The 27,237-nt window shown below is 61.5% G+C and overlaps 2 protein-coding genes across 6 annotated transcripts in view; one reads left to right on the plus strand and one right to left on the minus strand.

The window, feature by feature from the left end:
• Positions 1–821: 821 nt before the first annotated feature.
• Positions 822–10,341, plus strand: STK25 (serine/threonine kinase 25). Of its 4 annotated transcripts, none has more exons than XM_027966834.3 (12): positions 822–965; positions 1,332–1,455; positions 5,018–5,248; positions 5,752–5,808; positions 6,393–6,501; positions 6,969–7,126; positions 7,237–7,422; positions 7,787–7,932; positions 8,065–8,179; positions 8,348–8,419; positions 9,545–9,681; positions 9,810–10,341. In XM_027966834.3, the coding sequence occupies exons 2-12, from the start codon at positions 1,426–1,428 to the stop codon at positions 9,847–9,849; spliced, it is 1,281 nt and encodes a 426-aa protein (XP_027822635.1). In that variant the 5' UTR covers positions 822–965; positions 1,332–1,425; the 3' UTR covers positions 9,850–10,341. The 4 variants fall into 4 exon arrangements, with proteins under 4 accessions (XP_027822635.1, XP_027822656.1, XP_027822645.1 ...); XM_027966855.3 differs by having other exon boundaries at positions 822–903; XM_027966844.3 differs by having other exon boundaries at positions 822–899.
• Positions 10,342–10,453: 112 nt separating this feature from the next.
• Positions 10,454–27,237, minus strand: part of FARP2 (FERM, ARH/RhoGEF and pleckstrin domain protein 2) — a 100,932-nt gene continuing 84,148 nt past the window's right edge. Inside the window, exons 17-28 of one of the 2 annotated variants that reach the window (XM_042239300.1) lie at positions 22,334–22,415; positions 21,181–21,430; positions 20,110–20,240; positions 16,989–17,057; positions 16,402–16,491; positions 13,519–13,539; positions 13,250–13,332; positions 12,470–12,582; positions 12,108–12,271; positions 11,413–11,520; positions 11,158–11,309; positions 10,454–10,927 (exon numbers count right to left, since the gene is read on the minus strand). In XM_042239300.1, the coding sequence (XP_042095234.1) occupies positions 10,858–10,927; positions 11,158–11,309; positions 11,413–11,520; positions 12,108–12,271; positions 12,470–12,582; positions 13,250–13,332; positions 13,519–13,539; positions 16,402–16,491; positions 16,989–17,057; positions 20,110–20,240; positions 21,181–21,430; positions 22,334–22,415 (1,333 nt within the window). In that variant the 3' untranslated portion in view covers positions 10,454–10,857. The remainder of the gene's footprint in view (positions 10,928–11,157; positions 11,310–11,412; positions 11,521–12,107; positions 12,272–12,469; positions 12,583–13,249; positions 13,333–13,518; positions 13,540–16,401; positions 16,492–16,988; positions 17,058–20,109; positions 20,241–21,180; positions 21,431–22,333; positions 22,416–27,237) is intronic. The other variant, XM_042239310.1, reaches the window with a different exon arrangement.

The raw sequence follows: 27,237 nt of genomic DNA on the forward strand, positions 1-27,237 counted from the left end.
CTCGGGGAGGTGGTGATGGACAGGGAGGCCTGGTGTGCTGCTATTCATGGGGTCGCAGAGTCGGACACTGAGCGACTGAAGTGAACTGAACTGTACATTTCAGCAGCGGGAAATACATTCTCATGGTTATGCAGCCAATCTCCAGATCTCTTGTCATCTTCTGAGACTGAGGCTCCGTCCCCATTAGACACCCCTTCCCCCTACACTCACACTTCGCCTTTCTGTGCCGATGAATCCGGCCACTCCGGGGACCTCATACAAGTGGAAGCGAACCGTGTTTGTCCTTCTGGGTCTGGCTGCGGTCACTCAGTGCCACGTCGTCAAGGTCTACCCAGGCCGACCTGTGTCAAAAGCGCCTTCCTTTTTCAGACTTAATAACATTCCAAGACACTTCCAGGCCCGGTTCACCCTCCCAAGCCCGGAAGCCGGAGGGGTGAGGCCTGCAGGACCCGGCCGGAGCCCCGGGCCAGGTCCGCCCAGGTGCGGCCAGGCGGCGGGAGGGCGGAGCGGCCCCACCCGCGGCCGCCCCGCCCCGGCGCCGCCTGGCCCCGCCCCGCCCCGCGGCCTGCCGGGAGACGTAGGCCCGCGCCTCTCAGGAAGCCGGACTCGGAGTCCCAGCGCGCCCCGCGGCGCGCCTGCGGGCCTCCTCTGCGCTCCAGCCCGTGGCCTGCCGGGATTTGCAGTCCGGCGCCCGCGGGCGCCCCGGCGCGGGGCGAGCGAGCGACTCGCTGTCCCAGAATGCCCCGTGCTGGGCCGCGACGCCGCGTGCCCTCGCCTCCGCCGCCGCCGCCGCCGCCGCCGCCGCCGCCGCCGCCGCCGCCGAGCTTTCTCCGGCCGCCGCCGCCACTGCCGCTGCTTCGCGAGCTGAGGGCCCAGGCGTCCGCGGGCGAGTGGAGGCTGTGGGTGGGAGCCCTCGCGGGCACTGCGGAGCGGGCCGGGGGAGGCCGGGATGGAGCCCCCCGGAGGTGGGCGCGCCGCCGGGCTGGCCCGCGCCTGGGCCGGTTGGGGAGGGGGCCGGGCGGCGCGGCCGCGGGGCGGGGCCGGGGGTGAGGCGGGGCGAGGCGCCCCGGGGGCGGGTAGGGGCGGCCCTGGCCGGGGGCCGGGGTCTGGGGAGGGGTGGGGGCCGGGGAGGTGTGCGCGGCGTCGGGGGGCTCCCCGGGGAGGCCTGAGGCAGGGTCGGGCGCGGAGGGTGCGCGGCGGGAGCCCTTCGGGGGACCCTTCTCCAGCTGGTCCCCAGATGGTTGGAGGAGGGGGCTGCCGCCGCGCCCCGGGGGGCGGGGAGCCCCGCGTACCCGGAACAGGGCCCCCGAGCAGGTCTGCTCTCCCTCCAGTTGACTGAAGCGGCCTGAAGCGGGTTCCAGAGCCTCCAGGCGGGATCTCGGGGCCTCCCGGGGGCGCGGCGGATGGTCTGAGGGCCGCGCAGCCATGGCTCACCTCAGGGGATTTGCCAACCAGGTAAGGGTGGGCGTCTGCACGCTGCCTGGGACGGGGCGCCGGCTGCAGAGGTCGAGAAAGGCCGTTTCACCAAGGAGACTGTCTTTTGAAAAGTGGTCCGGGGGTGTCAGAAGAGCAGCCCCTCTTAGGGCGCGTGTGGGAGGAGGGGTGGAGGCCCGTGATGCGTAGCCCTGGGCAAAGCGGGAGCAGTCGCCAGGTGCTCAGATTTGGTGGGTGCAGGGCGGACTGGGGTCCGCCCGTTGGCAGCGTCCTGTGGGGCAGGACCCCCACCAGCCTGTCAAAGTGTAGCCTCAATGCAGGGTCAGCCGGAGGTATGTAGAGACCCACGCTGTTACAGGGCTGAACCCCAGGAACTGGGTCTGTGCGTCTGGAGGGCCGCGGAGGGTCAGGGTCCACCAGCACATTGGCTTGGGGGACGGGCCTGCTCGGCCCTGAGGGGGACGAGGGGGGCTGGGAGTATCTGTGTGCAGGGAAGGCAGAGGACGCGCCTGTGTGTTTCTCTTGCTGGGTGGACAGGGCTGCCACTGGGCTGCGAGGGGCCTGCCTGGGAGATGCCCACTGTTTTTTGGCTGGTTGGTTCTTGAAATTACCAACGCCACAGCACTTTGAGGGGTCTGGCTCTGTGCATTAACTGCCTGAGTCCAGGGGACCCTCCACAATGTGCCCTGGGGCTGATGGCTACAGTTAGGCGGGTTGGGGCAGCCGCCGCCAGGGCTTGTGGGCCACGCTTCCCCCCCCTTTTCTGTTACTGCAAGGCAGGTGTGAGTGGAAGCTCCTGGGAAGTAAGCGCCCCAGCTGGTGCGGTGGTCCTTCACCCCAGCTGTTGGGTTTTGCTCTTCTTAGCTGGTCAGCTGGGGTGCGGTTTAGGCTGACGGCTGCGAGGTGGTGGGAGCGCCTCTTGAAGAGAATTGAGCCCTCGGGCTCGCTCCGTTCAGCCCAGTTTGGGAGGACTGGGAGCCTGGGAGGAACAGAAAGTGCGTGTCCTTGCGGGGGAGGAGGAGCTGGAGTCAGGTCGGCTCTAGATGCCTGGGCTCTTCGGAGAACCCCAGGGCGCCGCGCTGATGCTGCAGGTGGGCCGCTGCAGGCCCGTGCTCCCTCGGACACGTGCGTCTTCCGAGTCCCTGGACTAAGATGCTGGCAGAGAAGTCTGGCTCCAAGTCAAGGGCTGTAGGAACGGCCCCCCGTGTGCGGACGTGGCGCTGTGAGCGGCCCCTCACCTGGGTGCTGGTGGTGCTCGCAGCGGGGCTTGGGTGGCTGCGTCTTGCCCGGGGACGGAGCGGGGCTCAGGGGAGCTGAGGAAGGGACCCCAGAGGAAGGAAGCCCCTTTTGTCCTTTCAGGGGTGGAGACGCTTGGTCTTTGTCGGTGACAGGAAGCCTGACAGGACGTTGTTTTCCTTGAGGTGGTTGTCATCGTGGTCCTGTGAGGCGGTCCCTGTGTGCGTGGGGTGGTGGCCTGCTCCCCGCGGGGGAACCTTGGGCATTGGGCCCCCGCCGGGCTGTGACTCCTGCCCAGGCCTGTGCAGCTGTAGAAGCGCCCTGTGCAAGTGACTGCCACCTGTCGTGGGGTGCATGGGGGCCGCTGGCCAGCCCTCACTTGGGGGGTGATGCCAGCGGCGGGCGTGGTGCTAAGTGGATGTGCAGGCGGCTGAGCGGTGACCGCAGACCGGGCCGCCCCAGGGCAGGTTCAGGGCCCGGTGGTCTGGGCCAAGCGAGCAGGCCGAGCGGCTGTCCAGACCCGGCTCTCACAAGGGCCCCCGCAGCCCGGCCCCGGCCCTGTCTCCCTTCTCCCCCGCGCGGCTGTGAGCAGGCTGTCCCAGGGTGCGCTGCTGGGGCCTCTGTCCACTCAGGCGCCCGGCCTGCAGCCCTGGGGGCCTGAGGCGGCTGCGAGCCGGGCCCGGCCTCTGGTTAGGGCCTGCCCGGGGCCCCCTTCGAGGCTGTGGATAGCTGAGGAGCCAGACCCAACTCTGGCCTGGGCCGGGGGCGGGGGTGCCGCTGGCAGAGGCCCGACGGTGGGAAGGGGAGGCCGAGGGAGCGCTGGGGCACGCCGGTGCCCGTTAGTGCTGCCAGGCCAGCCTGCCCCACGTCTGCACTGAGGCCACCTCGGCGGGAGAGGAGCCTGTCTCCGGAGCACGGGCTGGACCGGAGGTGTGCCCTGGGCTGAGACGGCGTGGGGTCGGGTGGGGCCGAGGGGGAGCAGGAGGCGGCTTCCTGGGCTCCCTGGCTTGGGTCCCTCCTGAGGCTGCCGCCTGCGCCCTCTCCCGCTCACCTGGCGTTCTGAGGTTGGGTGAGCTCTTCCCTGCTGGTGACAGCCCGGGGGAGGCAGCTCTTGGCTGTTTCGGGTTGACATGTCTTCTCGGTCTGGAGCCAGTGGGCCCTGAACTGTGCCCTGCTCGGGGGGAGCCCTGTGCCCCCAGACTCTGCTCAGAGCCTGTGAGTGGCCGCCCTGGCCCAGCCCCCTCAGCGCCAGGGAGCTCGCACGGATGGGTGGGTATGGTGCCGCCTCGGGGGGGTGCCCGGGTGCCCTCGGGGCAGCGGTGCAGTCTGGAGGGAGCTGTGTCTGGTGGACTTGTGGCCCAGCGCGCTTGGGGGACCCTCTCTGCCCCTGTGTGGACCAGATGCCAGGCTCCCTGCTAGCTGACCAGCGCCACTGGGGTCCTGGGTCTCCAGCGCCTGCTGTGGGGGTGCACGGTGACCTCGGCCCCCAGGGGGCCACGCAGGTGGGGGTGAGGGATGCCCCGCTGTCCTCCACGCACAGCCCCACGCTGAGCTGTCTCAGGCCTGGACACTGAGGGTCAAGGTCGAAAGCCAGATTGCTCTGTGGACACCCCTGTGCTGCCGTGTCCTGGCACTGAGCCTGTCTGAGGCTCTGCGCCTTGTCGGGTGGGTCTGTGCTCCAGTCTGAGCCCCAGGTGAGAAGGGTGGTTCTCTGTCCATTTGCACGTCCAGGGGAGTGTGGGTCTCCAGCTCCATGCTGGGGTGAGGGCATCACTCTCCTGAGGACTCTCCTTAAGGGGTGTGGCTTCCAGGTGTGCAGGGAGAACTCAATACCTGTTTTGTTTTTTTCCTTTGATGAATAGGCTTCACTTTTTAGAGCAGTTTTTGGTTTAGAAAGCTGAGAGAGCGAGCTCTTTGCACCCCGCAAGGCTTCCCTGGAGTTGGTTATGACTGATGGCCCAGCGTGGTCAGGCTGTTGCCCACGGAGCCAGCGGCCTGTGAGGCCGGCCCCCTGTGCTCACAGCGTTGCCCAGCACCGTTGTCCAGCTGCCCCCAGCTCCCCGTGCTCCACCTCCTTGTCCCTCCTGATCCATGACTTGCCTCCCTGGGTCCTCCCCACGTCTGGGCTGTGGGCACACAGGGGTGAGCTGCATGGCCCATCTGCCTTCCCTGTGACCCTGGTTTCTTGGCGAGAGCCTCAGCCTCTCAGTCCTCTCTGGGGACGTTTGCCCCTGAGTGGAGGTAACTTTAGGTTTTCTGAATGAAAAGGGATGTAAGAAGCGAGAAGAGGCCCGGGGGGGCTCCCTGGCCATCCGCCCCTGACCCAGCCGCTCGCCCCCGTCCCCAGCACTCGCGAGTGGACCCCGAGGAGCTTTTCACCAAGCTCGACCGCATCGGCAAGGGCTCTTTCGGGGAGGTGTACAAGGGCATCGACAACCGCACCAAGGAGGTGGTGGCCATCAAGATCATTGACCTGGAGGAGGCGGAGGACGAGATCGAGGACATCCAGCAGGAGATCACCGTGCTCAGCCAGTGCGACAGCCCCCACATCACGCGCTACTTCGGCTCTTACCTGAAGGTGCCCCCCGAGACGGCGCCCTGCCCGCACGGGGCCGCTGCTGGGACCCCTGTGGCCAGAGTGGGGACGGGGCTAGCGGGCCCTGTCTGCTCAGGAGGCCTGGCTGGGTCTCTCCCCCCGGGCCCGGTCTGTAGGGCGGGGGTCCCCACGGGAGGCACTGTGGACTGGGCCTCCAGGGGACGACCACGCCCAGGGCCAGGGGCCTGGCTGTGTCCTGAGGGCAGCCTGGGGGTGGCAGGGTGTGAGCAGGGAGCGGCTGGCTCTGGAATGGCCCGTCTGTGCCCCTCCTGGGGCGGGGGGGCCCCCTGGAGCCGGAGCCCTTCCCAGGGGCTTTGGACACGGGCTCGGCCCATCTGCAGTGTCTGCGCAGGGGTGTGGTGAGGGGAGCCGGACGGGCGGCCACCGCTGTTCCCGGTGGGCATCTTGGCTGAGTCAGTACAGCTGGGCGCATGTTGGGCCCTGTGCTGCCTGCTGCCACCTGCTGACACACTTCTCCGCCCCAGAGCACGAAGCTGTGGATCATCATGGAGTACCTGGGTGGCGGCTCCGCCTTGGACCTGGTGAGCTGGGGGGCCCCGGGGGCTGGGCAACCCGGTGGGCAGGGCCAGACTGAAGAAGTTGTCTGGGGGTTGTCCTTGAACCCTGGGTTCCTGTGGCCTCCCCTGCTTCCCTGTCGTGGTGGCTGACTGTTCCTCAGGACCCAGCTGGTGCTGAGGGTTCCAAGTCCTCTGCTGGCCTGTGGGGAGGAGGTTAGACCCCCAGCAGGAGGCTCAGGAGTGTGGCCACGTCCCCGGTGTCAGCTGTTACCTCCCACACAGCTGTCTGAAACTTTAATTTCAAAAGTGGGTGAAGAGGCTTCCCTGGTGGTCCGGGGGCTAAGACGCCACGCTTGTAATGGTCTGGGTTCAATTCCTGGTTGGGGAACTAGGTCCCACGTGTTGCAACTAAGAGTTCACGTGGTGTAACTGAGACCTGTGCAGTCAAAACACAGTGGGTACAGAGAGAGGAGGCGCCCACGCGCAGGGGGTCCCCGCCCTTGGCGCTGAGGCGGGCGTGCTCAGGGTCAGTGCTGGGCCTGGGGTGGTGGGGAGGGGTTGGGCAGGCTCTGTGGGGAGGCCTGAGGCCCAGCTGGCCCCGCCTGCAGCTGAAGCCGGGCCCCCTGGAGGAGACCTGCATCGCCACCATCCTGCGGGAGGTCCTGAAGGGCCTGGAGTACCTGCACTCGGAGCGCAAGATCCATCGCGACATCAAAGGTGCCTTGGGGCGCATGGGGGCGCGGGTGCGGGACCCCGGAGACCTGGCGGTCCCGCTGTTCCCAGTGACAGACAGGGCCGGCTCAGCCCTGTGTCCCTGCACATGGCATAGTGGGCTCCGCACGTAGGCTGGGGGCCCCGACTTAGCCTGTGAACGGGAGGGCTGAGAGCAGCCTTGCGGGTGGACGTGTGGCCAGGCCAGCCTGCAGGGGCGTGACTGGCAAAGCAAGGGAAGTCAGGCCGCCCGCCGCCTGCTGAGCGATCTGGCCGGGAGGGCAGTTCCTGTGCGCAGGGTCTTCAGTGGTGACCGTCATGGGCACTGGGGCCGGCTGAGGGCGCGTGTGCGCCGGCGGCAGTGTGCCATGGCCTTGGGGCTGAGGGCGCACCTCCCTGGGAGACTGGCCGCAGGCTGGGGGGGTGCTTCCTCGGGTGGCACGAAGGGTGACGCCCACGGTCCTGTGTCGCAGCTGCCAACGTGCTGCTCTCAGAGCAGGGCGATGTGAAGCTGGCAGACTTCGGGGTGGCGGGGCAGCTCACGGACACGCAGATCAAGAGGAACACGTTCGTGGGCACCCCCTTCTGGATGGCGCCCGAGGTCATCAAGCAGTCGGCCTACGACTTCAAGGTGGGCTGGGGCGGGGCGGCGGGCGCGGGGGCGGCAGGGCGCGGGCGGGGGCCGGGGGCAGCAGGGCGCGGGCGGCCTGCGCTGCAGCGGCCCTGTGGCTCTCTGTTCAGGCCGACATCTGGTCGCTGGGCATCACAGCCATTGAGCTGGCCAAGGGCGAGCCTCCCAACTCCGACCTGCACCCCATGCGCGTCCTGTTCCTGATCCCCAAGAACAGCCCGCCCACGCTCGAGGGCCACCACAGCAAGCCCTTCAAGGAGTTTGTGGAGGCCTGCCTCAACAAGGACCCCCGATTTGTAAGCGCCTCCTGCCCCCAGCTCGTGAGTGGTGAGGGGGCCTGCATGGCTGAGTGTAGTTGGGGCCCCTGGCACTGGGCTCCAGAGGACAGTTGAGGGGGGTGTGTGCACGCGCATGTGCGTGTATGGAGTGGCGTGCTGGCTGTCTGTAGTGGGAGCTCAGAGGTGACAGGGCCAGAGGCCCCTCCGCTGTGCCAGGGCGGGCTCCTCTGTGCCCCCAGCCCAGGCCAGGAGGGTCTGGAGGGAGGCCCTTCCCCTGGGGAAGACAGTGTGGAGCCACCCAGCCCCCCTAGGCGCCCCTGCCACCTGGGGTCACCTAGGCTCAGCTGCCCGGCGCCTGGTGACCCCTGTGCGTCCCCGGCAGCGGCCCACCGCCAAGGAGCTCCTGAAGCACAAGTTCATCACGCGCTATACTAAGAAGACCTCTTTCCTCACGGAGCTCATCGACCGCTACAAGCGCTGGAGGTCGGAGGGCCATGGCGAGGAGTCCAGCTCCGAGGACTCCGACATGTAGGGCCTGCTCTTCCCGTGGGGCTGAGGCGGGCTCTCCAGGGCAGGGGTCGGCCTTTGGGGCTGTGAACCAGTGCACCTCAGGGCCTTCCTGACCCCCAGCCCCGTGTGACCTCCCACTGTCCCCTTCAGAGACGGAGACCCCGAGGATGGAGAGCAGGGGCCCATCTGGACGTTCCCCCCTACCATCCGGCCGAGCCCGCACGGCAAGCTGCACAAGGGGACGGCCCTGCATGGCCCCCAGAAGGTCGGCCTGGCCCCGGGCGCGCCGTAGGGAGCGGGCTGTGGGGGCACCTGCTGGGCACGCCCGCTCCCCCAGGGTGGCTCTTAGGAGACCAGACTTGGGGGGTGGCTTGCAGTTGCCCACGCCCCGCCATCTCTGCCCTGCTCACCTCCGCATGCTCTGCGTTTGTAGTCGGCAGAGCCCGTCAAGAGGCAGCCGAGGTCACAGTGCCTGTCCACGCTGGTCCGGCCCGTCTTTGGAGAGGTGAGGGCCAAGCTGGTGCGGCACAGGGTGTCTGGGTCCCTCGGGGCTCGTGAGGTTGGCCCCTTGGACCCGGCGTTTTGAGTGGAAGGACCAGAGATGGCCGGGATAAGCCGGCCTCAGGTGACCCTCAAGATCCCGAGCCTGCCGGGGTCTTCTGGGGCCCCGGGGGCTTTGAACATGAGCTGCTATCCTGGGACCTGTCACCTAGAACCACAGACACGGGGTGATCCTTCGTCTAGGGAGAGCCTGGGAGATTTCTGTCTTGGGTGTCAGGCCCTGGACAGGGAGCCCTTAAGGGCCGCTGCCCATTGGCCACGTGGCCCAGCGTCTGTGTCACTTGCTCAAGGGCAGTCAGCAGCATCCCCAGGGGTGAGTCACCAGCAGTGGGCTGTGGCCAGGTTCACACCCAGGGTGACGCTGGCCCTGGAGCCCGGGAGCAGGGGTGCATGTTGAGAGGAGGCAGCGGAGCCGCGCCAAGGGAGGTGGGGGTGGGCAGGCTCCCACCCTGGGCCCGCGGTGCCCGGGAGGGGAAGAGGGCAGGTGGGGAGGGGAGCGGGTGGAGGCGGGCTGTCCATGGGCACGGGGGCTCCTGGGGCCATGCAGCAGCGCTCTGGGGCTGGCACCTTTGGGGTGTGAGGTGGGTGGGAGGCGTGGCCACAGCCGGGCTGGCTGGGCCCCCTTCGGGTTCCTGTTCTGTGGGCTGGCCTGAGGTCAGGCTGCCGGGTGGGTGTCCAGAGAGGTGTGTGCCCTTTGCCCCTTTGTTCTGTGTGCTGGGCGAGCAGGCTGACCCGTCTCCAGCCCCCCGGCCAGGCTGCTTCCTCGTGGGGCCTCCACAGCCACGGGGTGTGAGTGGGCCCCTAGTCCCAGTGGCCAGGTTGGCGGGGCTGGCCGGGCCACTCACGCACATCTAGGCTGCGGGCTTCTGCGACTGGGGTTGGGAGAAGGCTCGTGGTTGGAGGAGGGGGGGCCAGGGCAGGCTGGGAGGCCCCGCCCGTCCTGGGAGCCCCTCCTCGGCGCTCGGGGGGACAGTGGGGCAGCGCTGCCTCCTGCTGCGCGTCACAGGTCGGGTGGGGCGGGGAGGCGCCCCCTTGGCCCCCAGTCAGGTGCCTGGGGGTGTCCGTGCAGCTTAAGGAGAAGCACAAGCGCAGCGGCGGGGGCGTGGGGGCGCTGGAGGAGCTGGAGAACGCCTTCAGCCTGGCCGAGGAGTCCTGCCCAGGCATCTCGGACAAGCTGATGGCCCACCTGGTGGAGCGGGTGCAGAGGTGAGGGCCTGGGGGCGGCGGGCTGCTGTGGGTCCTCCTCACCGGGCGGGGCTTGGCTCTGCGGGTCCTGTGTCCCCCGGCCTGGACCGCGCCCAGGGCGGAGCAGTGACCTGGCCTCTGGTCTGCAGGTTTTCCCACAGCAGAAACCACCTGACCTCAACCCGCTGAAGCCCTGTCTGCACCCGGGAGGAGAGTCTCCACCTGGAGCCGTGTGGTCGGGGCTGTGCTGACCAGGGCCCTGTGCCATCCTAGCCTCACCCCATGGGCCGTGCCCCCGCCCCGCAGAGGGCCGTGCCCTCCCACGCCCCCTCCCGGCTAGGCCAAGGCGGCGGAGGCGGCGGAGGCGGCGGGCTTGGTCTCCTTGAGGCCCCGAGGCCGGGCTGGCCCCTGGGGCTCCGCTCGCTGCCAGGCGGAGGGGCAGGGACTCGCGCGGGGCAGACCTGCCACCTCCCACCTGGCCCGCCCACCCTTGGCGGCCGTAGGTTCGCCTCTGCTGCTGGAGCAGGCACTGTGTCTTCTCATAAGGACTCGTGTTGGCCAGATTGTTGTTTTTTTAAGAAAATCAAACCTCCTTGCTTCCCTAGGTGTTCTGAGATTAAGGTGTTAGTTTTCACAGCATCTTGAGAGGCTCCTGCCACTTTCAATAAAGACCTGAACTGAGATGTGCTGGTGGCGGGCGGGGTGCTCAGGCTCCAAGGCCTCCTCACCCAAGGTGGGCACGAGCGGCCGCTGGCCGGAGAGCTGGCGGGGCAAGGCAGCACGTGGGACCAAGCATGAAGAAGCCTTTTATTCTCAGCCACTCGGCGCATGAGCACCGTACACTTCTTGGGATAAATTAGAGGGGCTTGCTGTCCACTTTTCAGAAGTGTGGGCCCGGGGGCACCAGAGAGGCTTCTGTGCCTAGACCCCTCACATCACCCAGCCTGACGGGAGGCCCGGCCCAGGAGGAGGAAGAGGAGGGCAGGTGGTTGAGGGCGGGGCAGCGCCAGCCTTGCCTGCACAGAGCGCGCCTGCTCCCCCTGCTGCCCTCCTGGCGCCTCGCGGGGCCCAGGGCAGCCCTCCCTGCCAGGTGGCGCCGGAGGCTCGCCTGCCACCAGTCTCCTGGGGGAACAAGCAGTCGTGGGGTGCGTGCTGGCCTTGCTTGCTCGGCTGTCTGCGTCTGGGGCAGGGTGGGCCTCAGGCCTCCTCCTCAGGGGTCCCGGCCCTCCCAGCTGAGGCGCTGGCTCTCTCTATCACCTCCATCCACCTGAGAGGAGGCGTAGAGGTCAGAACCGCCCCACCAACTGCTCGCCTGGGAGGCGGGGCGTGCTCTGGTCCTCAGATCGGCGGGCTTGTGCCCCAACACCTTCCCAAGAACGATCCCAAGTCAAGAGGGAAGGGCCCCTTAAACCCCAGCAGCAGCGCTCGGCAGCCCCTCCAGACCCAGGGAGTGCGCAGCCAGTCCTCAGTGGGCACAGCCGGCGCCTCTGCAGTTACCTCCTGAACGTGTACTTGCTCTCGGCCCGGAAGAAGTAGACGTGGGACTTGAACTGGAGCTTGAAGACATGCTCCTTGTGGATGCTGTCAGTGTCCCTGGGCAGGCTCACGCTGTAGCCCAGCAACGGGAGGCTGGCCAGGGGGTGGTCGTCCTGGAAGGTGGCAGGGCGTGCTTACTCGGCAGGCGCCCAGCCCTGCCCACCCAGAGGCGGGTTCTGTGAGGCTGCAGCGCCCACAGGTGGAGCCCCCGCCTACCTGATGAGTTTTGTAGAAGAACAAACAGAAATTGGTAAAGACCACCCAGAGCTTTTGCCAGCCACTGCTGTTCTTGAACTTCCTCAGCAGGTATCCAGAAAGCTGGTTCTGAAGAGAAATGCCTGTGGACATGTGTCCCGGGACCACCAGCCCTGGAGGGCCTCCCCCAGGCTTGACTGGGCGCCTCCCCTGGCCCTGGCGCTGTCTTTAACGGTCCACTGGGCAGGGAGAGGCTGGACGAGCCCGGCGCTCCTTGTCCCCAGCGTCCCGGGACAGACACGGGAATGGGCTGAGGCTCCGGATGAGGGCTGGGGCTCCACGGGACGCCCACAGCGGCGTCTACCCGCAGGCTGGGGGCATGGTGCTTGCGTGCCCTGCTGTGGTGCCCACCGTGCTGCCCGCTGGCGCACCCCATCCCTCTGGGCGTTGCGAGTGCGGCCCCAGGCCTGAGCCCATGGACGGCGCAGGCAGCTCCTCAGGCTGGGGCCCCACACCTCTGACCCTGGGGCTAGCACAGATGGCAGAGGGGCACCCAGGTCACCTCCTGTCCGGTGGGTCCCCGCGAGTTGGCCCGCTGCCTGCTCACTCCCTGGCCTGGCCCCCACCTGCTCTGGGGGTGCCCAGGGGCCTGACACACCAGGCTGCGCGCTGCTGCAGGGAGGGAGCAGAGCAGGGGTGCCCGCGCTTGGCCGCACCTCGCCGGCTGCGCTGTGGTCGGCCCTGGATACGCTGGTCTGGCGGCACCAGCACACGTGCGCGGTGGTACTGGCGCGGAGCTGGCCTGTTCCCACCACGGAGCCCCGGGCCCCACCAGCCTCGTCCCCGGACTCCGGCTCCATAGAGGCCTCGTCGGGGAACCCTGGGGAGAGGCCAGCCCTGGCTGAGGCTGTGGGAACCCTGGCCACACACTGCCCTGCCAGAGCGCCCATGCCCACCGCCCCCTAAACATGCCCCATGGAAGGAGGGCATGCGGGTGTAGTGGGTGGGCTGCCCAGGCGACCCCCAGCCCCGCCCCCAGAAGGCCTCCTCGGTGTCTAGGGGCTCGGCTAGCACTCACCACGGGGCAGAGGGCACAGCACGCAGGCCGGGGGCGCCGGAGTGCTGCCAGTCTTGACTGCGTCGATGGCCGCGTTCAGGTCATGCAGCCACTTGGCCTTCTCCAGCCGGGTGCTGCGGACAGGCCTGAGGCTCAGCCGCTGCGCAGGGCCCCCTTCCGCAGTGGGGCAGGGAGTTGGGGCGCCTGCCCTGCCCAGGCACCCCCTGCTGCAGGTCCTGAGGGCTGGCAGGGCTGCTGGTGGCCCAGCCTGACCCACCGTGCTGGCTGGGGCTGGCCCACATCATGGTATGTTCCTGAATCACGGGATTTTAGAGCTCTGTTGCAGAAATGGGTGCCTGAAGCCTGGATCACAGTTAAGCTGCCAAGGTCTCCTGGTGGGAGGTGAGTGTGCTGTGCTCTGACTCCAGCCAGGACCCCACAGGGTGCGGCAGGACCCAGGCCCTCCTCTGGGAGGCGTGGGACCGGGCACAGCTCAGTGCCGATCCCCACGGAGGGCCCGCACAGGCCATCAGAGCCTGGGTCTCCTTCCCGGGGATGTGACCTGGGGCAGGGAAATGTCCACTGGTCCTGCGCTGTGGCCCAGGCGGCCAGTTGCTGCCCAGCTCTGGGGCAGGGGGCAGCCTGCAGTGCCGGGCCGTCCTGGGGATGGTCTCAGCAGCCACACGCTCCCACTGAGGGTGAAGCTGCTCCCCTGAAGCAGTGCTCACCGGGCCGTGTGTCCCGGTGACCGTGACGTGCATGGCATGGGCCCACAGGCAGACGGGGAAGGACAGCCCTCACCTGGCCGCCACCACGATGGTCTTCCGAGCCGCGTAGATGGTGAAGCAGTGCGGCACAGACCGCTCACTCTCCCGATCCTCCACCTGTGGGCGGAGAGGGGGGTCTGGACCAGGAGCGGGGCTGGTGGGACCCGAGCTTGCAGCTGGACGCAGGCGCGCACCAGGCCCCCGCTGACTCTACCCGGGGCTACAGGGGGCACTGGGATGCCCCCGCTGGGGCCCTGCCACCCAGGTGGACGACCTGAGGGCCACAGGCACCCGGCTACTCACCGGCGGGTCCAGCACTATCAGCTGAAAGTCAAGCACAGGAAGAGACGGTGAGCGTTTTGTTGAAAAGAGAGTCAGACAATTCATGATATAAAGTGGTGCCAAAACCTAACAAAGACTCAAAGAAAATCCACACAGACTAACCGTGATGATAAGGGATTAAATAACTCCAGGAAAAAGTATTCCCTAATTGGACCTAAAGGCAGAGACAAGGCATCGTTCTATAGCAAGCCAGGTGGTTCCAGAGATGCAGGACGGTCTGGCGTTCTGAAGCTGACTGACAGGATCCACTGTGTCACAAAGAGCGGAGTGGCCGTTCCCAGGCACTGGAGCCTCTGCCAAAGCCCTGCGCGCCTGAGGAGACCTCTGGAGACCGGCAGAGGACGCCATGCCGGCAGGGAGTGACTGTCCGCCGCCTAGGGCCGCCAGCCTTCCCTCCACAGTCAGGAGTGAGCGTGGGGTGTCTGTCCCCAGCACTAGCTGGTTATAGGTGACCGCCCCCCCCCACACGGGACGCCAACCAGGGTGCCCCACGCAGGACTTGCAGGTCAGAATCTAACATAAACCCTGAGCAGCGGCAGGCAGCAGGACAGGGTTTATCAGGATGGCATCTCCTCTCAGTTAAATAGGTTAATACAGTTCAACAGAAATCTCAGTCGTTTTCCTTGAAGGAATTCATCCAAATGACTCCAAAGTTTACTTAGAAGTAAGTAAACTTACTTACATAGTTGAGACTAGCAAAGGACTTTTTAAAAGGACAGATACGAGAAGGAACTTACCGATGCAGTGACTAGACACTAAGGAGAAGCGTGCAGACTGATGCTGGGACAGACAGAAAGGAACAGAGCCTCCAGAAAGAATCCAGGTACAAACACAAGAATGTTTCATACGATCAAGGCAGCCTTGGGGTCAGTGAGAAACATGAAGGACTCAACGAATGATGAGAAAGCTGACTACAAAAAGGAAAAGTTACATCTCTCTAAAAACATCTAAAACAAATTTTAGGCAGATTAGTTAGAAAAATAAAACACTTCAGTGTATCAGGAAAGAAGCTGGCAACACAATCTTGGTGTGGGAAAGACTTTCTGAGCCCGCAGCAAGGACAGAAACCCCAGAGGAAAAGATGGACAGACTGCCTGACTCAAAACAGCGACCTTCACACCTTCAACAAGTAGGGCCTCTGTGCCAAGTGCAGTTCTAGGAGCAAGACAAACACGATCTCTCTGGATGGAGTTTAAATTCTCCGAGGTAAACCAAACTGAAGGCAGAGGGAAAGCAATGACTGGCCTGGCGGGCACCCGAGGCCTGGAAGGGTTTGGAAGCGCTCCACACCGTGGAAGGTGGGGCGGTGCCCGGGGCTGCGGCAGAGGCAGGTGCAGACACGCCTGGTGGGAAGGTTACCCGGCCAGCTGCTTCTGCAGCCGCGGAGCGTGAACAGTCAAGAGTGCCCCGGCCCACACGATTTATCTCAAGGACGTCACTAAGGATGTGTCGAAAGACAGAAACGGTGGCGCTGCTTCTCATCCCGAAAATCCAGACACAGCAAAGCATCCAGTGCAGGGAGCTGGGGCCCGGCTCCCTGGCCCAGCGCTCAGGGCTCCAGAGCCAGTGGTGAGAGCAGAGGCTGTTGAGATGAGCTGCCGAGCAGAGCCAGCAGCGGGCACAGCCAGCCTGCGGCACGCGCTCCTGAGTGACGGCCAGAGGCCCGCAGAGCTCCCTGCCGGGCACCACAGCAAGTGGTGACTTCCACTCGGCAGTTTCACCTTTTTCCTATGATGATGTCACTTATACTTCAGAACAGAGGGGACCTGCTTCTAGGGATGGCGGGTGAGGTTATTGAAACTGACCCCTTCATGCTGAGAGCGGGAAAAGCTGAACAAATGTCAGAGACACCTGCGGAGGTTCCAGCACTGTCTGGAAGGAGATGTGTGCCCGGCAGGCAGAGGGCGGCGAGAAGGGCCAGACGCCACGAGGGAGAGCATGGCGGAGGACACAGCAGACGCCAGGGGAGCTGGACCGACACGGGAGCCCACCCGCCTCCCACAGCGGAGGGGGCCTGGCGGGGCTGCAGCGAGACGGGCTCGCTGCGCGACAGCACATCCTCACGGCAGAAGCCTGAACGCAGCTGCCCACGCTTGCTGGTCCCAGGATGGGTTCCAGGTTGGAGGGAGGTTCACACGGTAGGGAGTCAGTGTCTGCGGGGGTGTCTCACCACAAAAACCAGTGATCGCGGAGAGGACGGACTGCAGCACGTCAGGACGAGGCACCCTGCTCGTCAGACAGCGTCCACGCCCCATGCTGCCCTGTGACGGCGGGCGTGCGGCGTGGACGCAGCACGAGGTGCGGTCCAGGCCCGGACAGCACCGGCGTGGAGCGTGTGCCTCGTCACCTGGCCACGCGCAGGACTCGGGGGCGGCCACTGGGAGCGGCTGTGAGCCGGGTGCTGGCCTCGGCCCCCTCACCCATCCAGGTGGGGGCATCTGTGTCACCACCTGAACACTGTGTGCGCAACAGCAGATCATGGCGCCACAAGGAACCAAAACTGCCGTTGGAGAGAAGAGGTTTGCGAATAAAATTAAGGGAGTAGAGCGTGAGGCATCAGAGGGATGAGGGGCTGAGCTTTCTCTCTCAGACGCGGTGTCAGCCCCATCCCTCCAGCAGCGCTGTGGCCCCAGCGCCCGGCCCAGGCTTCCTGTGGGCTCTCCTGCCAAAGGACAGGGCTCCTTGGGGCTGGCAGGTGGAGTGCTGGAGGACGCGGGCCTGGTCCTGCAGGCGCTGGTGGGCGTGATCGGGGGTGTGGCCAGGGGAGCCCCAAGGACGGCAGCCACAGCGGGGGGAGGGGACCGAGAGTGGCTGTGAGCCCACCTGCCTGGCGCCCGCACTCACCAGCATGCCGCGCAGCGGGAGGAGGCCCCGGATCTGGAAGTGGCCGCTCCCCGCGGCGTCTCTGCTCGCGTACAGCAGCATGTCTGAGAACTGCGGGGCCAGAGCTTTAGGTGAGCAAGTTCTAAAAACAAGCGGCCCTAGTCAGACCAGCTTCACTCCGAGGGCTCGTGGGTGGTTATTCAGTTTGCTGGAGATTTTTGCTAAAAAGGGATTTTTTGTTTTTTTGTTCTACTCCATTGTGATTTTGACCAGAGATGACCAGTACCACGTGAACAGCAGGCCTCTTGGGCCAGCAGAGTGGGGTGGTGGTCCTGAGAGGCTCTCCTGCAGGAGGGGGGTGAATCCATCGAGATGGCAAGAGGGAGGCGGCAGCAGGGACGCCCGGAGGCTTCAGGCCCTGCGGACTGGCGGGCGCAGGGCGTCCCTGCCGCGCGGCTCTGTGGGTTTCTCTACCTTCCTGCTTTTGCTTGGCCTGCACACAGGTGCCCCGTGCCCAGAACCAGGATTGGGGGCTGGCCTGGGGCGTCCCCGCGTCCCTCACGGCCCCCGACGGCTCGGCCCCGCCCAGACGGTGCCCGCCGACCTACCAGGAAGAACATCCTCTGTTGCAGGCCCTTCCTGGTGAGCTTGAGGAGGCAGCCCTCGCGGACGAGCTCCTGGAAGACAGGGGGTCCTGAGTGCTGGCCCAGGGCACCTAGCAGATGGCTCCTCACCCTCCACGCTCCCCGAGCCCCTCACGGCCTCTCTGGCCCTACCGTGGTGCCCTCCTGCCCGGGAGCCCGCCTGCCGCTCCAGCCTCCTCCTCCTGTCTGCTCCCCGGGGTCCCCCGCGTCCTGCCTGCTGCCAGTTAACCCAGTGCCCCATGCCTGAGCTGCTGCAGGCTGGCTGTGCTGAGGGCTGGCACTGCTGTGCTTCTGGAAGGTTCTGCCACGGAGATGACCTGAGTTCAGCTTTGGGGAAAGGCGGGTGGGGCAGCTAGAGAACGGCAGGGAGGAGCACGGGACGCCTGGTTCCCACCAAAGATCACAGGACTCATGAGCAGGCGCCCTGGGGCCTGACCAGAGGGCTCCTCCGTGAAGGCACCGTGGCTGGGGCGAGATCTTCCCGCAGCCCACTCCCCCAGGACTCGGGGCCCTCACCGCCAGGCCAGGCCCCACACCTGCCTCGGGGGCACAGGCATCAGACATCTCTGACGGCCTGCACCGTGGCGGGAGGGTCAGCCTGGGGACCCTGGACAGTTGCTGTGGACTGTTTCTGAAGGGGCAGTGTGGGCTGTGACCCGAGAACACCCCGAAGACTCCGGCCGCAGCAGCCCTCGGATGCCCTGAGCAGGAGCGCAGGAAGGAGCCTTTGACCCGGAAGCCCCGGCCCCAGCCAGGGGCCAGCCCCACGGAGGAGGAGGGGCCGCAGCAGGCTCGCCCTCCTGCCCACAGAGCAGCCTCGCCACCCCCGAGAGCCCAGCACTGCAGCGCCCGTGCCCTGGCGCTGGCGGGCGGGCCTGCCGCAGTCCTGCACCCTGGGCTTTGCGCACCCTGGGGCCTCACCGGCCACATCCAGCCCGCAGCCCTGCCCCTCAGATAGGTGACGCGATGTCTGCCCGGGAGGCCAGGCCCCCCGCTGTGAGGAGAGCAGGTCTCTGTCTCAGCAGCGGTGATGGCAGCAAGGCCTGGTCCCCGGGGAGCCCGCCCTTGCCCCTGCCCTGTGGGCTGCTCCTGTTCATGTGTCTGTGTCCGTCGAGTGACAGCTTCCTGGGAGCATGCGAAGAAACCACAGGAACAAGAGCCCCCAGCCCTGTGAGCAGCCCCGGGGACCCGGGTGGTCTGGGGGGGACAGCGTCCCGGCAGTCAGCCCGGCGCCAGGAGGGCAGGCCCTTCCCCTTCAGTCTCGGTCCTTAGGCTCAAGGTCCCACGTTCTCAGGGCCTTCTAATGAGGCTAACAGAAAACAGGCCTTGCACACCCATGCTCTCACGCATGTGTGATGCTCTCACACGCATGTGCAGGCAGAAGGCACCCCCATGCAACCCTTAGAACACTGCTGTGAAAGTGAAAATCGTGTCCGACTCTGTGACCCCATGGACTGTATAGTTCATATTCCCCAAGGACCCCATGGAGAATTCTCCAGGCCAGAAGAATACTGAAGTGGTAACCGTTCTGTTCTCCAGGGGATGGTCCCAACCCAGGAGTCAAACCCAGGTCTCCCACGTTGCAGGTGGGTTCTCTACCAGCTGAGGCACGAGGGAAGCCCAAGAACACTGGAGTGGGCAGCGTATCCCTTCTCCAGCAGATCTTCCTGACCCAGGAATCGAACTGGGGTCGCCTGCATTGCAGGTGAGTCCTTTCCAAAGCAAAAGCTATTAATGACAAAAAGTGAGCAGCCCAGTAGACATAGAGACCCACAGAATTAAACTGAAAATTCAAAAATAAACTCACTCCAGGGCCCATTGATTTTTGACTAAGGTGCGAAGACAGTTCAACAAAAGTGCTGGGACAGCCGTATTCCTACCTGGAAAGGGGTGGAGTTGGACCCCTATCTCACACCATATACAAAAGTGAACTCAAAATGGATCACGTCTACATGTAAGAGCTAAGACATAGGCAACTTTCAGGAGAAAATGGGTAGATCTTCATACCTTGGACTAGGCAATGGCTTCTTAGCTATGACACCTGAAGCACAAGTAACCAAAGGAAAGCAGAGAAGTTAGGCACCAGCTAAATTAGAACCTTCCATGTTGTACATGATGCCATCAAGAAAGTGGAAAGCTGACCCACAAAATGGGAGAACATACTTGGGGAGCCATACTCTGGTAAAGAGCTGTTATTCAGAGGTGGGAGGGAGCCTCGCAGCAGTAAAGAGACAAACAGCCCAGTGAAAAGGTGGGCAAAGGGCCTGAACAGGCACTTCTGCAAAGAAGGCACAGGAATGGCCAATAAACCCACAGAAAGACGCTTGATGCGAGCCACCAGGGGAAGGCAGATCGAACCACGGTGAGGTGCCACTGCACGCCGTCAGAAGGTGTGGCTAACTCAGAAGGACGAGACATGGAGAAACCAGAACCATGGCTAACTCAGAAGGACGAGACATGGAGAAACCGGAACCTTCACAGGCTCTCGGTGGGCGTGTGAGATGCTGCAGCCGCTGGGGACGACTTGGGCGATTTCCCAGAATGTTGGACACGGAGTGACCGCGCGGCCTGGCAGTTATACTCCCAGGCACACGCATGTGTGCCCAGGAGAACTGAGAACACACGTGCACACAGGCCTTGCACACGGTGTTCACAGAACCACAATGGCCAAACAGTGGAAACAACCGAGGTGCCCATCAGCAGAAGACAGAGAAACAGAACGCGCCGCCTCCAGAGAAGGAGCGCCGCTCCTCAGCCGGCGAAGGAATGAAGCCACCACCCCCAACACGAAGGAGCCTGAAGAAACTGCTGAGAGTGAGGCTCCCTGTGTGCGAAACCTCCCGAGTGGGGAAGTCCAGAGACAGGAAGCCGGACGGTAGCTGCTGGACCAGGGAGCGGCGGTGGGGGTGACTGCGAACAGCGATGGGGTTTCTTTCGGGGAATGGAAATGTCCTGGAATTAGTGGCGATGTGGTGCAACCTCACGAATACACAAGCAACTATGCAATTGTTCACTCTGAATTATGTCTCAGTCAAAACCAGTGACGCAACCAGCTCAAAAAATGCTCTCAAATGAAGCCACTCACCCTGCCGGGAGCGACGAGGCTCTCTATGCCGACCAAGTCGCGCTGCAGCTCCGTCAGCTTCTGCAGGCTCTCCAGCTGGACCAGGCTGTGCTGGAGCTCGGAGGTCACTTCTGTGATGGCCTGCAGGGCATCTGCATGGAGAGGTCCCTCAGTACGGGCAGAGGCAGGTGGGCTGGGGGGGCAGGTGGGCTGGGGGGGCAGGTGGGCTGGGGGGGGCAGGTGGGCTGGGGGGGCAGGTGGGCTGTGGGGGGCAGGTGGGCTGGGGGGGCAGGTGGGCTGGGGGGCAGGTGGGCTGGGGGGGCAGGTGGGCTGGGGGGCAGGTGGGCTGGGGGGGCAGGTGGGCTGGGGGGCAGGTGGGCTGGGGTGGCGGGGACAAAACCCTCCCCTGACCAGCTTGTGACATTTTAAAGGTGGTTTTAATTCCAGGAACACTGCGCTCAAACTCCTCACAGGACTGCCAGGGAGAGCAAGTGTGGGTCCTGAAACCTGGACTTATGCAGCCCAAACTGCTCCTGGCCAACACCCAGGCTCGGTGAAGAGACAGGACAGTCTTTGGAAACAGCTCTTTAATGTTGTGGACCCTCATTTGACACGGGCTCTTTCATGGTTCCCTTAAAATGCTTAGAGCCACTGGGACAATTGTGTCCTCTCCTTTTTAGCAAAACCACACTTGCTTTCAGGAAGGAGAGGAAGGGCACTGTCGGCACCGTAGGGTCCGTTTTGTGCCTTGTACATCAGAAAGCATCTGTTCTGTCCTTAGGATGTGGGAGACCCGAGCACGGATGGGCTGCCGAGTTCTCTCCGGCATGTCTGGTGACAGTGGTGACTTGACCTGAGAGGCAGTGATTTCCTGCTCCAAGTTTACCCTGCCACTGCGAGTCCTATTTGGAGGTCACAAGCATCAGGGTTTATTCTTTGGTCTTTTTAAGAAGTGAGAAACGGCGGAGTCCACGGAGTCAGATGCTTCGGTCAGGAGCGTGTTCCCCGAGTTTGTGGTTTAGAAGCAGCCGCCCGGCCCTCTCCTGCCCCGCCGGGCTCGAGAAGGCCCCGCCGGCGTCAGACGGCACTCACCGCGGAGGTCGGTGTGGTCCTGGCCGCGCGGGTCGGGGTCCCCGGGCACCGGGGCGCACAGGCGGCGCAGCAGCAGGCGGTAGTGGCGCAGGCGCTGCAGCGGCTTCAGCAGGAAGGCGTTGAGCGGCAGGTAGCAGACCTTCTGCAGCTCGAAGTCGCGGAGCAGCGCCTCCAGCCTCCGCAGGCGCCGGCTGGCCGCCTCCAGCTCCGTCAGGATCTCGTGCAGCCGCTGGAAGTGGCCGGTGAGCGCCTGCGGGCGGGACGGGCTGAGCGGCGGCGCGCGCCCCGGCTCCACCCGGCCAGCCCCTCGGAGCCGCGCCCCCGGGGTCTAGCCCCTGAACCGGCGTCTCAGAGGACCGCACAGGCGGCCGCCGGGCCAGGTAAGCGCCACCAAACGGTGTGCGCGCGTGTGGGTCTAAGCTCACGCCGCCTCCGGGATGCGCTTACAGCCCTCCCTGAGAACCGAAAACCGGGAGACGCGTCCGGGGGAAACACGCTCACCTTAAGCCTAAAAGGGGCGCCTAAGCCACTGCAGGGCGGGGCGGCGCCTCAGGGCGGGGCGGGGCCTCAGGGGCGGGGCGGGGCCTCAGGGCGGGGCGGGGCCTCAGGGGCGGGGCGGGGTGGGGCGGGGCAGGAAGCCTCGAGGAGGAGCACTTGGCGTGTCGCGAGAACCAGAGCCCCGGCGCTGGGAGCGCGGGCGGCGCAGCTGGAGGTGAGGCTGGTACCTCGGGCTCCCTGTATAGGCGCGCAAGCGCAGCGGGAACAGCTGCACCAGCCCCACGACTCTGAGGGGCGCGGGCTGAGGGAACCCTGGCCAGGCAGGAGGCAGCCCTGGGGGGCGCTGTTGATCCTGAGGGGCGTGTGTCCTGAAGAGAATGCCTTTGGGGTGGAAGAGGCAGCTCCGAGAGGACCTGGGCTGAAGGGAGCTCTGTTCTGAGGGGGCACTGGCCCGAGGAAACCCCGTCCTGGTGGAAATAGCGCTCCGAGAGGAACACGGCTCAGAAGGGCTCCTGTCCTGACCTGAGGGCAGAGCTGACCTGAGGGGAAGTCTGTCCTGCCTTTTGTCGTTCTAAGGAGAACACTGTCCTGAGGAGGAAGCTGGTGCCCTCGCCACCAGCTGCTAGGCCCAGAGCTTCACACAAGCCCATGCTACCTTTAACTGAAGCATGTTCCTGAGCAGGATGTCCCCGATGCGCTGGTGACTGCCTGTGGCCTGGGTGCTAGAAGATTCCTCCCTGGAGCAGACGGACAAAGGAGGTCAAAATCTTGGGCAGCTTGTGAGAAATGCTCCTCTCGCTGCTAGTGTGATGGCGAGTCCCAGGCTCAGAACAGCACCCAGAGGCTCTGAGGGGTAGGCCATACTTGACAGAGACCGTTGTCATATCTCAACCATCCTTGAAATGGTAGTGACCAGGCAAAAACGGATCATCTCCTGAGACTAGAGATCTTTTCAAGAAAATGAGAAGCACCAAGGGAACATTTCATGCAAAGATGGGCGCAATAAAGGACAGAAATTGTGTGGCCCTAACAGAAGCAGAAGCTATTAAGACGACGTGGCAAGAATATAAAGAACTATGCAAAAAAGTTCTCCATGACCCAGATAAGCACAATGGTGTGATCACTCACCCAGACCCAGACATCCTGGAGTGTGAAGTGAAATGAGCCTTAGGAAGCATCACTACAAACAAAGCTAGCGGAGGTGATGGAATTCCAGCTGAGCTATTTCAAGTCCTAAAACATGATGCTGTGAAAGCATTGCACTCAATACGCCAGCAAATTTAGAAAACTCAGCAGTGGCCACGGGACTGGAAAAGCTCAGTTTTCATTCCAGTCCCTAAGAAGGGGAATGCCAAAAAATGTTCGAACTACCACACTGCTGCTAAGTCGCTTCAGTCATGTCCGACTCTGTGCGACCCCACGGACTGCAGCCCACCAGGCTCCCCCGTCCCTGGGCTTCTCCAGGCAGGAACACGAGCGGCTGCTGTTTCCTTCTCCACAGTTATGCTCATTTTACATCCTAGCAAAGTAATGCTCAAAATCCTTCAAGCTAGGCTTCAATAGTACATGAACTGAGACCTTCCAGATATACAGGCTGGATTTAGAAAAGGCAGAGGAACCAGAGATCAAATTGCCAACGTCCATTGAATCATAGGCTTCCCAAGTGGTGCAGTGGTAAAGAATCTGCCTGCCAGTGCAGGAGACACAAGAGCCGTGGGTTTGATCCGTGGGTCAGGAAGATCCCCTGGAGAAGAAAATGGTAACCCACTCCAGTATTCTTGCCTGGAAAATTCCATGGCCAGAGGAGCCTGGTGGCCTACAGTCCACAGGGTCGCAAAGAGTCAGACATGACTGAGTATGCACCAAAGCATATAGTATACTATAAAAAGTATAGTTGGATCATAGAAAAAGCAAGAAAATTCCAGAAAAAAAACTGCTTCGCTGACTGTGCTAAAGCCGTTGACTGTGTGGATCACAACAACTGTGGAAAATTCTGAAAGAGATGGGAATACCAGAGACCTTACCTGCTTCCTGTATGCAGGTCAAGAAGCAAGTTAGAACTGGACTTAAAACTACAGACTGGTTCAGAATTGGGAAAGGAGTATGTCAAGGCTGTGTTGTATATTGTCACCCTGCTTATTTAACTTCTATGTAGAGTACATTATGTGAAATGCTGGGCTGGATGGAGTACAAGCTTCAATCAAGGTTGCTGGGAAAAATATCATTAACCTCAGATATGCAGGTCACACCACCCTAGTAGCAGAAAGTGAAGAGGAGCTAAAGAGCCTCAATGAGGGTGAAAGAAAGGAGTGAAAAAGCTGGCTTAAAGCTCCACATTCAGAAAACTAAGATCACGGTTTCTGGTCTCATCACTTCATGGCAAAGAGATGGGGGAAAAATGGAAACACTGACAGACTGTTTTCGTGGGCTCCAAAATCACTGTGGATGGTGGACTGCCACTATGAAATTAAGACACTTTCCCCTTGAAAAAAAGCTATAATAAACCTAGACAGCATATTAAAAAGCTGAGACATCATTTTGTCAACAAGGTCCGTATCAGTTCAGTCGCTTGGTCATGTCTGACTCTGCAACCCCACAGACTGTAGCACGCCAGGCCTCCCTGTCCATTACCAACTCCTGGAGCTTGCTCAGACTCACGTCTGTCACGTTGGTGATGCCATCCAGCAACTCATCCTCTGTCTTCCCCTTTTCCCCCGGCTTCAATCATTCCTGGCATCAGGGTCTTTTCCAATGAGTCAGTTCTTCGCATCAGGTGGCCAAACTATTGGAGCTTCAGCTTCAGCAGCAGTCCCTCCAATGAATATTCAGGACTGATTTCCTTTACGGTGGACTGGTTGGGTCTCCTTGCAGTCCAAGGGACTCTCAAGAGTCTTCTCCAACACCACAGTTCAAAAGCACCAGTTCTTTGGCGCTCAGCTTTCTTTATAGTCCAACTCTCACATCCATACATGACTACTGGAAAAATCATAGCTTTGACTAGATGAACCTTTGCCAGCAAAGTAATGTCTCTGCTTTTTAATATGCGGTCTAGGTTGGTCATAGCTTTTTTTTCCAAGGAGCAAGCATCTTTTAATTTCATGGCTACAGTCACCATCTGTAGTGATTTTGGAACCCAAGAAAATAAAGTTTCCATTGTTTCTCCATCTATTTGCCATGAAATGATGAGACCGGATGCCATGATCTTCATTTTTTGAATGTTGAGTTTTAAGCCAGCTTTTTTGCTCTCCTTTTTCACTTTCATCAAGGGGCTCTTTAGTTCCTTTTCACTTTCTGCCACTAGGGTGGTGTCACCTGCATATCTGAGGTTAATGATATTTCTCCCAGCAATCTTGATTGAAGCTTGTGCTTCATCCAGCCCAGCATTTTGCATGATGTACTCTGGATAAAAGTTAAATAAGCAGGGTGACAATATACAACACAGCCTTGACGTACTTCTTTCCCAATTTGGAACTAGTCCATTGATGCCTGTCCGGGTTCTAACTGTTGCTTCCTGACCTGCATACAGATTTCTCAGGAGGCAGGTAAAGTGGTCTGGTATTCCCATCTCTTTAAGAATTTTCCACAGTTTGTTGTGATCCACACAGTTAAAGACTTTAGCATAGTCAATGAAGCAGAGTAGATGTTTTCCTGGAATTCTCTTGCTTTTCCTGTGATCCAGTGGATGTTGGCAATTTGATCTCTGATTCCTCTGCTTTTTCTAAATCTACCATGTACATCAGGAAGTTCACAGTTCACGTATTGTTGAAGCCTGGCTTGGAGAAGTTTGAACATTACTTTGCTAGCGTGTGAGATGAGTGCAATTGTGCGGTAGTTTGAACATTCTTTGGCATTGCCTTTCTTTGGGATTGGAATGAAAACTGACCTTTTCCAGTCCTGTGGGCATTGCCGAGTTTTGGTGGCATGTTGAGCGCAGCACTTTAACAGCATCCTCTTTTAGGACTTGAAATAGCTCAGGTGGAATTCCATCACCTCCATAGCTTTGTTTGTACTGATGCTTCAAGGCCCCTTTGGTTTTGCACTCCAGGATGTCTGGCTCTAGGTGAGTCATCACACCATCGTGATTATCTGGGTCATGAAGATCTTTTTTGTACAGTTCTTCTGTGTATTCTTGCCACCTCTTCTTAATATCTTCTGCTTCTGTTAGGTCCATACCATTTCTGTCCTTTATTGTGCCCATCTTTGCATGAAATGTTCCCTTGGTATCTCTAAGTTTTTGAGATCTCTAGTCTTTCCCACTCTACTGTTTTCCTCTATTTCTTTGCATTGATCACTGAGGAAGGCTTTCTCATCTCTCCTTGCTATTCTTTGGAACTCTGCATTCAGATGGATATATCTTTCCTTTTCTCCTTTGCCTTTCACTTCTTCTTTTCTCAGCTATTTATAAGGCCTCCTCAGACAGCCATCTTGCCTTTTTGCATTTCTTTTTCTTGGGGATGGTCTTCATCCCTGTCTCCTATACAATGTCATGAACCTCCATCTATAGTTCTTCAGGCACTCTGTCTATCAGATCTAATCCCTTGAATCTATTTCTCACTTCCACTGTATAATCGTAAGGGATTTGATTTAGGTCATATCTGAATGGTCTAGTGGTTTTCCCTCCTTTCTTCAATTTAAGTCTGAATTTTGCAATAAGGAGTTCATGATCTGAGCCACAGTCAGCTCCTGGTCTTGTTTTTGCTGACCATATAGAGCTTCTGCTTCTTTGGCTGCAAAGAATATAATCAATCTCATTTGGGTATTGGCCATCTGGTGATGTCCATGTATAGCGTCATCTCTTGTTGGAAGAGGGTGTTTGCTATGATCAGTGTGTTCTCTGTGCAGAATTTTGTTAGTCTTTGCCCTGCTGCATTTTGTACTCCAAGGCCAAACTTGCCTGTTACTCCAGGTATCTCTTGATATCCTACTTTTGCATTCCAGTCCCTTATGATGAAAAGGACATCCTTTTGATCCATATAGTCAAAGCTCTGGTTTTTCCAGTAGTCATGTATGAGTGTGAGAGTTGGACCATAAAGAAGGCTGAGCACTGAAGAACTGATGATTTCAAACTATGGTGCTGGAGAAGTCCTTTGGACAGCAAGATGATCAAACCATTCAATCCTGAAGGAAATCAACTCTGAATATTCACTGGAAAGACTGATGCTGAAGCTGAAGCTCCAATACCTTGACCTCCTGATGTGAACAGCCGACTCATTGGAAGAGATCCTGATGCTGGGAAAGATTAAGGTCATGAGGAGAAGGGGGTGACATATGATGAGATGGTTGGATAACGTCACCGACTCAATGGACTATGAGTTTGAGCAAACTCTGGGTGGCCGTGAAGGACGGTGTGCTGCAGCTCATGGGCTGAGAGCTGGACGTGACTGAGTGAATGAGCAGCAAAATTCTCTCTTCTGCAACAGGATAAATGAAAGCAACTTATGTGTCTACTAACATCTGTTGCAATGAAATAATGACCCCTGTGAAAGATTTCCTGAAGCTGGAAAGCTCCTGAGAGCAGTGATGGTGGGAGGTGCCAGGGGAGGGGGGGCGGGGGGTGTG

The sequence above is a fragment of the Ovis aries genome, chromosome 1 (genome assembly GCF_016772045.2).
Source record: "Ovis aries strain OAR_USU_Benz2616 breed Rambouillet chromosome 1, ARS-UI_Ramb_v3.0, whole genome shotgun sequence".
NCBI classification, from domain to species: Eukaryota; Metazoa; Chordata; class Mammalia; order Artiodactyla; family Bovidae; genus Ovis; species Ovis aries.

What these genes read in the sequence shown, in the direction of transcription:
- STK25 (XM_027966834.3), top strand. Translation starts at nt 1,426, where the DNA reads ATGGCTCACCTCAGGGGATTTGCCAACCAG. An exon ending in ACTTCGGCTCTTACCTGAAG is followed by an intron (nt 5,249 to 5,751) that starts GTGCCCCCCGAG and finishes TCTCCGCCCCAG; the next exon opens with AGCACGAAGCTGTGGATCAT. An exon ending in GATCCATCGCGACATCAAAG is followed by an intron (nt 6,502 to 6,968) that starts GTGCCTTGGGGC and finishes CCTGTGTCGCAG; the next exon opens with CTGCCAACGTGCTGCTCTCA.